This window comes from Peromyscus californicus, unplaced genomic scaffold, assembly GCF_007827085.1.
Source record: "Peromyscus californicus insignis strain IS unplaced genomic scaffold, ASM782708v3 Scaffold_10__1_contigs__length_136768540, whole genome shotgun sequence".
Lineage (NCBI taxonomy): Eukaryota > Metazoa > Chordata > Mammalia > Rodentia > Cricetidae > Peromyscus > Peromyscus californicus.
The window spans coordinates 50,817,478-50,826,283 of NW_026294391.1; the positions used below are offsets into that span (position 1 = coordinate 50,817,478).

The 8,806-nt window shown below is 39.7% G+C and overlaps 1 protein-coding gene across 5 annotated transcripts in view; it reads left to right on the plus strand.

Annotated features, from left to right (window-relative positions):
- Apoo (apolipoprotein O) overlaps nucleotides 1-5,527 on the plus strand; it is a 51,869-nt gene extending 46,342 nt beyond the window's left edge. For 3 of the 5 annotated variants that reach the window (XM_052732763.1, XM_052732773.1, XM_052732783.1), the window contains 2 exons: nucleotides 1,184-1,249; nucleotides 5,274-5,527. In XM_052732763.1, coding sequence (XP_052588723.1) covers nucleotides 1,184-1,219 — 36 coding nt within the window. In that variant the 3' untranslated portion in view covers nucleotides 1,220-1,249; nucleotides 5,274-5,527. The other 2 variants (XM_052732747.1, XM_052732757.1) reach the window with 2 other exon arrangements.
- The last annotated feature ends 3,279 nt before the right edge of the window (nucleotides 5,528-8,806 follow it).

The window sequence follows — 8,806 nt, forward strand, 5'->3', positions numbered from 1 at the left end:
TGGGGGGTGGGGAGTGACTGTGCAGGGAGAGCGCAGCACTAGTACTAGGGCCTGTAGAGTTCCATCAGACAAGCTTCTGGATTTTATATTGAGTCACAAGCAGTGCATATGGTCTTGATCCCCAGAACTCCCCTATAAAGTGCTGTGGTATGTAGATGGGTGACCATATTATCATCCAAACTAGGGTACCCTTGTGAATGAGAGAGGACAGTGTTAATTATGCTGGTATAATGGGCATAAAGCAACACATAGAGAACGGTTCTAAACCACCCCAGCAGGCTTTAAAGTTGCCTAGAAGCTATGCTGTGCAGTGGCCATCAGTCACATGTTCTTGCTTTTTCATCCCCTCTTCAGTCCTGAGTGCTGATGAGAGAGAGTGCCACCAGGGACACCTGCATCAAGTCTAGTCTACAGAAGCACAGCCTCACGGCCTGTCCAGCTGCAACCCAGAGTTGTTCAGACTGCCAGTTCCTGACTTTTATCTTTGATATCCAAGCAGTTCTTATTAATGGGATTTCAGAATCTAAGTCTTAGAAACATACAGGAAAGGAAAGCCTTAACTTTAGCACATGAATTTTCCCCCACTATACTTCTTTTCATGTATGATATGACCTAATTAATTATATGTTTGCCAAGGGTAGCCAGGCAGAATGGTTGTCGTTCAGTTGAAACCTCTTTGAGAGTGTACATTTAATGAATTGGCCCTTATGGATAACACAAGTGTCAAGCCCTCTACAGTGATAGTGGCATGCAGTAATTAAATCTAACTTCGGGGAAATAAGAAATCTTTTCACTGTTGATTTGATTTTGCTTTTATGGAATCAACCGTTTGGCTGAATCTATAGAATAAGGATTCCTGTAGCTTTTTTTCTATCCCCTGTGCCCAAGTTACTTTCCACAAGAGGGCACTGAAGGAAACCAACTAATCTCTTCAGGTTACTGAGAAATGGGTCATCCTGTATTGTAACCACCTTTACCATCTCTAACTGCAGCCCCAGGTGAGAATTTCGTATTTCCCAGGCTGTTTGACACCCTACCTCAGACCTTCAACAAAATGGCTTGACGACCTTCCAAGAAAATAATAATATTTCATGTTTGTATTCAGCCAAATACTGAAGACACTTTGCTGAATTTCACTATTTCTTTTCAAGTTGCATTAAAGCTTTCAATTTTGTTTTACAAGCCAGGAAATGTGAAGAATTCACCTGGAAATAAATAGAAAACTCCATGCTCTGCCCATTTTAATCAGGTAAAGAATAAAACAAATAAACAAAAAAAAAACCTGGTTATTTTCAGCACTGTTAGTGCTAGCTGAAATTATTTATTGTTAATTAACTAATTATAGTACACTTTCACCTTGATGTGGAAACGTAAGAGTCATATTTTATTCTGTCTTTAATTTCTGGCTTTAAGTGCCATGGCTTATGTAATTATGTTTGTGTTTCTTTCTGAGAAGTACTAGGGTTTTTTAGATAAGCTAGAACCAGACAGAGGTTAGAAACTCAATGCAATTTCTTTTGGTATTATGTTCAACTCACTATTACTTTTTGTCTGTTTGTTTAATATTTACTTACCAAGCACCTGCTAAGTAAAAAACAATTATATTAGTATTTTGTGTATATATTAAAATTATATAATAGATCTTGTGATTTCCTGATCATTAGCAAATTATAAGGAATTAAAAAATAACCTAGATATTCAGCTGCATGAAACTAGCTTAGTTATGATAGATCTATAAAGAGGATTATTATTGTCTCGATAATACTTAATTGCATGGGAGCATGTATAAATTTTTTTGTGGTATTGGGATTGAACCCAGGCTTCACACATGCTGGGCAAACATTCTCTCTACCCCTGAGCTATACCCATAGTCCTTACTTTCCTTTTTATTTTCTAGACACTTTTTTATGAAGTTGCCTGGACTGGCCTTGAATTTGCAATATTCAAGCCTCAGCTTCCTGAGTAGCTAGGAGGACAGGCCCAGAGCCACAGTTATTGGAGAAGAACGGCGACAGTATATTTTGTTAGACCAGGAGATATATAGAAAATTTGAACGTGCATTTTTATTTCTAACTTTATATTTTTTTCACATTTCCTGAAATGAACATGAGTTTTTTTTTTTATGACCAGAGGGGTGTGTGTGTGTGTGTGTGTGTGTGTGTGTGTGTGTGTGTGTGTGTGAGAGAGAGAGAGAGAGACAGAGAGACAGAGAGACAGAGAGACTGGAGATTGAACCCAAGGTTTCTCTCTTGCCAGGCATGCATTCTACCAGTGAGCTAAAACTCAACCCGTCTTAAAAAGTTGTGTTATAGTATTGTACATCATAGTTGCTATTTCAAATTCACAAAACTCTGGGTTTGAGGTTTTACTTTTTCAACTCTCTCCATGTTTTTGGAGAGCCAGAGAGTCATATCACTTGGAATTTGAGAGATCATACAGTGCAACCCCTAGCCTTAAGCAGAATCCCCTGTTGCTCTGCTCATCACCCTCTTGTTCCATTGATAGGAAACACTTCCCAGAGCATCTGTCTTTGGACAGTTCTAGATTAGGAAGCTGTTGCTTATAGGAAGCAAAAGGTAGTTCCTTGTGACTCCTACAGAGTGGTCCTGATCCTGGTTGACAGGTCACAGAGAACAAATCCAGTTCTCCTTTGACATTTATACTAATGCAAAGTCGGTAGTTCTCTGATGTTACACAAATAATTTAATAACTGACACCAAGAAGCTCTTGTTAAAAGGCAGAGGCCTGGCCTCCACCCCGGAATCAGCATTTCTGTGGATATGGCAGCAGAAGGGATACTGGAGAGTGAGCTTCCAGAGAGTCATACAGGTTCTTCAGACACTTTACACAGAAGTGTTTGTATTTCTCTATAGGGATGAGATCTGACAAAGAAAAACTGGGTAATAAGCCATTTGGTAGTCTAGACCAGTGTTCAACTTACTGTATATACAACCTTGAGTTTTGGTCCTGAAGTTTTGGAACTTCATTGGTGGTTTAGTTTTTAATTATAAAAGCAGTAGGGGGCTAGGTAGATGGCTTAGTCAGCAAAGTGCTTGCCATGTAAACATGACGACCTAAGTTTGGATTCCCTGCACCCATGTAAAAAGCTAGATGTGGTGCTATCTATGTTCCTGTAATCCCAGCACTGGAGAAGTGAAACAGGTGGATTCCTGGAGCGTTATGACTGGTTAGTCTAGGCAGTTCAGTGAACTCCAGATCCATTGAGAGGCCGTGTCTCAAAAATAAGGTAGAGAACAATGAGAAAGATACCCAATGTACCTTCTGGCCAACAGGTACATGTGCACGTGCATGCCCACATGAATGAACACATGCATACACATATACACTCTGTGCACAAGAAAAATAGAAACAGTATATGTTGGTTGTAACTATTTTTTTGGAAACTAGGGGTGGAACCTGGGGTTTTACACATTCTATCTGAGTAAACCCCAACCCCAGATAAACATTTTAAAAGCTTGCCTGGTCATTATTCCTTTTCCAGATAGTTTCTGTTCATAATTTGGTACATTACAGACTTTTTAGTATATGTGTATTTAAATAGATGATACACATTTGCATGCTTTTATTTTTTTTTGACAAAATGAGATCATTTTCTTTATATTGTTCTGCAAGTACACAGAAAACTCCATGAAAGCATGTATAATTTTATCATCATACCAAAAGAAACTGACAGTAATTCCTTAATACCCTCTAATATCTGGTGTATAGATCTTCCTGTTTGTGTCAGTAATAACTTTACTGTTATTTTTTCAGACACATCCTCACTGTGTAGTCCAGGTAGGTCTTGGACTTGTGATCCTTCTGCCGCAGCCTCCTGAGTGCTGGGGATACAGCCTTGTACAGCCATCCTGGCTTTTCACTAATAACTTTTTTAGTTGGTTTATTTGAACTAGGACTCAAAGATCATCTGTCCTTCACATTGTAGTGAATAAGTCTCTTAATTGTCTTTTAAATGTAATAGTTTCTTGTTCTTCATTTATTCATTGAAAACTTTGGCTTTTTTGGTCTTAAATTTGCCACGTTCAGCCGGGCGGTGGTGGTGCACGCCTTTAATCCCAGCACTCGGGAGGCAGAGGCAGGCGAATCTCTGTGAGTTCGAGGCCAGCCTGGTCTACAGAGTGAGTCCCAGGAAAGGCGCAAAGCTTCACAGAGAAACCCTGTCTCGAAAAATAAAAATAAAAAACATTTGCCACGTTCAAATGGTGACTAAATACATCCATTTAGTGTCAACTCCACTTTTCATTCCTTTCTTGTCTTTATTGCTCATATAGCAACAGTTGGATCTGAAAGTGTGATTGGATTAGGCTCCATTTTTTGTTAATATATCTAATAGACAGCATTATGTTTAGGTGTGTTCAATAATGAATTTGCTTCTTCAGCTTAATTTATTGTGTATATTCTCCATCAGTATTTGTAGGTCCACTTTGCCCCTTCTTTATTTACATAGTTAGTTCCTAGTCTATACTTTTACCATGGCTTACTTAATCCTTGTTAATATAGGTTGTTTCCAGAATTTAACAAAACAGTAAATCTATTAAATTCTTAGGAAGTCAAAAAAAGGTTAAACTGAGAGAGAACAATTAGCTAGTTGTTTCCATGTTTAAGAATTTTTGATTTTACATTAAAAGATCAAGTGAATAATCAGTCACTGGCTTCTCAGATGTTGGGCTATATGTTGAGTGCTAGAGTGCTTGCTTAACATGTGAGGCCCTGGGATCAATCCCCAGCATGTAAAAATATTGATAAACTTCTAGTTCCTGAGCATGCTTATCACATATGAAGGAAAAGACACTCTGGAGAAGATTAAGCTTGGCTTTGGTGTGAGTTTTGTGTGTTTCATTCCTGGAAGGAAGGATGTGTGGTAAAGGAAGGTATGAGGATTGCACTGTCCTTCAGCTGATACATGGAAGTATGTCTCTGGCTTCAGAGGGCAAGAGGTTCATGATATTTGCTGTGTGCCATTTAGGCATGTGCTTGGCATCATCATACCTCAGCATGCTTGGGTACTCAGCTGGTTGAAAGTCTGAATGGAGTATGGATGGAACACAATCTGAGTTTTGGTTCACTTGTCTGCAAAATGAGACTAGGTACAGTGTTCTCTAGCTCATTCTCTTTATGGTGATGAAAATAGTAATGTAAAAAAAAATATTGTTTATTAATTTAAACCTAAATAAATTTCAAAATGCATAATTTTAGGGTCATTTTTGTTTTCCTGGGTACAGTTAACTTATATTTTTCTTTCTTTCTTTTAGTTATAGGTAAACATTGGAAACTCCAGTCGGTAAATCAGTATTTCTACAGACAAATGGCAGAGAGTCAGTATTTGATATAGTAAACTGGCTTTCTTCAGGAAAAACAACACTAAGCCTCTTTGCTATCTTGGGTGATGCCATATTACAGGCCAACTAATCTGCAGTCCTTCACATGGAAATAATGTACAAGCCTTAGAACTCCTCATTCTTATATCACTATTTATGTACATAATTAAAATCCAGATTCAAAAAGAGCTGGCCTGCTTTCTTTACTGATAAGAGTAACAGGTTAAGTGAGCATCTCTAGTGCTTATCTGTATGGTTTATGTGTACACATGGTTAGTGTGAGAGGCTCGTTTCTGTGTGTGTGCGTGTGTGTGTCTGTGTCTCTGTGTGTGCATGTGTATGTTTGCTAAAGGCAATGTTTTTTTAAGGGTTGGCTTTTATTTGCCTCACTTTGAGATCTTTTTGTTTGTTTGTTGCTAGTTTTTGAGATTTATTTTAATTACACTAGTTCCTGCTTCCCTTTGTTCCCTTCAAACATTCACATATACCCCTCCCTGCTCTCTGTCACATCCATGGCCTTTTTTGCCATCAGTTGTTATTGCATGCATATATATGTACACACACACACACACACACACACACACACACACACACACACACACACACACACACATATTCCTAACCATAACCTCACACATATTCCTAACCATAACCTCTTTAATCTATATAATGTTACTTGTATGTATGTTTTCAGGGCTGGCTGTTTGGCACTGGATAACCAATTAGTGCGCTCTTCCCTAGCAATATTTACTCTTTAGGGTAGCACCAGCTGGCAGTCAGGAGACTGGACCCTACAACCCAGAAGTGAGGAGAAGAGCTTAGAGGTGATGCTTCAGAAACCAACAGAAGGAACCAGATTCTTAACTGTGGTGCTTTGAATGAGAGTTGCCCCTATAGGCTCATATGTTTGAATGCTTGGTCCACAGTCCAATGGAACTGTTTGGGAAGGATTAGGAGCTATGGCCTTTTGTTGGAGGAGGTGTATCACTAGGGATGGGCTTTGAGGTTTCAAAAGCCTATGCCAGGCCCTGTCTTGTTCACTCTCTCTGCCTGTGATTCAGGATGAAAAGCTCACCCACTGCTCTGGAGTCATGCCTGTCTGCTTTCTGCCATGATGATCATGGACGAACCCTCTGAAACTGTAAGCAAGCCTCCAGTTAAATGCTTTCTTTTATAGGGATTGCCTTGGTCATGGTGCTTCTTCACAGCAATAAAACAGTAAGTAAGATACTGACACATTCAGAAAACAGTAACAATGACCTTGATTGTCTTGGTTGTCTTCTAGTTTGGATAGGCCTTCCAGTTCTTGAATGCCAGGGAGAAATGCATAGTGAAGTAGTGTGTGTCCATGCTGGTGGGGCAGTGAAGATACTGCTATGTGTACTGGTTCCCTGTCTGTGGCCTCCTCTTTTGTGATTCCTCAGCTCACAGCTCATGGAACTCTTGGACTTCCAGGGTGAATGGGGCCAACAGGAGCCTCTTTTGACTTGTCAGCCAGCCCAGAAGGGTGGCAAGTGGACAGCATGTGAAATGCATAAGATTTGGAACCTAATCCTTTTGTATTCTTGTACTGTCAGTTTAGTTTTGACAGCACCTGGAAAGACAGTAAACACACAAATAGGTATATACTTATTAAATTAATATTGAATATTTTTCATAGAGCCAAATTGGCAGGAACAGTGCTGGTATTGTTACCTGTTCAGTTCATTTTAATGAGCTGAAACAAATTGGACTCTATAAGTATTCTCCTAGCTACCCAGAAGCCTTTTGTTTTCTTTTATGCTGAAGTACTTTTGTATTATTGGACTCATACTTTGCATTTATTTAAGCTGTGTCAAAATTACAACTATGTTCTTGTTATTTTAGGCTTTCTTCATTTGGCTCATCTTTGATACTTCTGCAGAGTAGAGATTCCACAAGTTTCTTCACTGAGATTACTTGATTTATACCTCAGCATGCTTTGGAGATTATTAATCAATAATTACCTGAATGTCTCCTAACTGTAAGTTCTGGATGGTGGGAATATGTTGGGGCATATGTGAGTGTCACATGCAGACAGTCCTAGGTGTAATTACATGTTAGCACATATGTGCTATTCACATATATACAATTCCTGAGCACAGTATGATTGTGCCAGTGCATATGGTGGTCTTCACATAAGTGCAGTTCCCAAGCATGGCCACATGGTGGTGTATGTGTGTTGTTACACACAGGCAGTTCCTGAGCAAGGCCGTATGTTGACACATATGTGTGTGTTCACATGCATGAAAATCCCGAGTCCTGATGTATATGTTGGTACATATGCATGTGGTCACCTGTGTAGTTCTGAGCATGAATGGTCATATATTAGTGACGTGTGTGTTCACATGTGTACTATTCCTGGTCATGGGAATATGTTGGGTTGGAGGCAAGCCTGTAAGGCTTTTTCTTAATTAGTGATTGATGGGGGAGGGTCCAACCTATTGTGAGTGGTGTCATCACTGGACTGGTGGTCCTGGGTTCCATAAGCAGGCTGAGCAAGCCATGAGGAACAAGTAAGCAGCACCCCTCCAGGGCCTCTGCATCAGCTCCTGCCTCCAGGTTCTTGTTTGAGTTCCTGTCTTGACTTCCTTTGATGATGAATAGTGCTGCCTGCACTTCCATATCACTGTTCATCATCAAAGGAAGTCAGGACAGGAACTCAAACAGGGGAGGACCATAACTTCCAAAACTTTCTATAATATTCCTGCTACCAAGGATGGTACATGGTTAATAAGTTCCTCAATTTCTTTGGGGGCTTTTTCCCACTGTGGTCCTTTGATAGCTGATGATTATAAGACATTTCTCTAGAAACCAAATGTTTTCATCTTCATTTCTTTTAACATTGAGAGATGGAATGAAAATCCTTGTTCCTCATTATCTTCTCCAAAATGTCCTGCGCGCGCGCGCGCGCGCGCGCACACACACACACACACACACACACACACACACACACACACACAGAGGATCATGTAAATTGGATATTCCTTTTTTCTATACTTTTGACCATGATATTCTGAAGTAGTCATTTAGTGCTTTCATATAATGCTTCTGCCTGACTCTGTCTCTCATTTCTACCCAGAAAATAGATCCTAGTTTCAGCTTTGTTTTTGTGAGAAAATATCCTGACAAAAACTGAGGCAGAGAAAGGAATGACTCAGCTCATAATTCTAGGTTACAGTCCAGCATGGCAGGCAAGTCCCAGGGGCAACAGCTAGTCACATCCAACTTGCTTGATTGCTTACGCTCAGTTTAACTTTTCCACACTCTACAGTTCAGGACTGTCTGGAGTATACTGTAATCCATATGAGTTTTATACCATAGTGAGCTGGCACTATTACACCAAGTTACAGATCTGAAGAGGTGACACACAGAGAGATTCAATGAATTTTTCTGTGGCAGAGCCTAGCAGTAACAAACCTGTGTAATGAAATTATTCTAAAGCATGG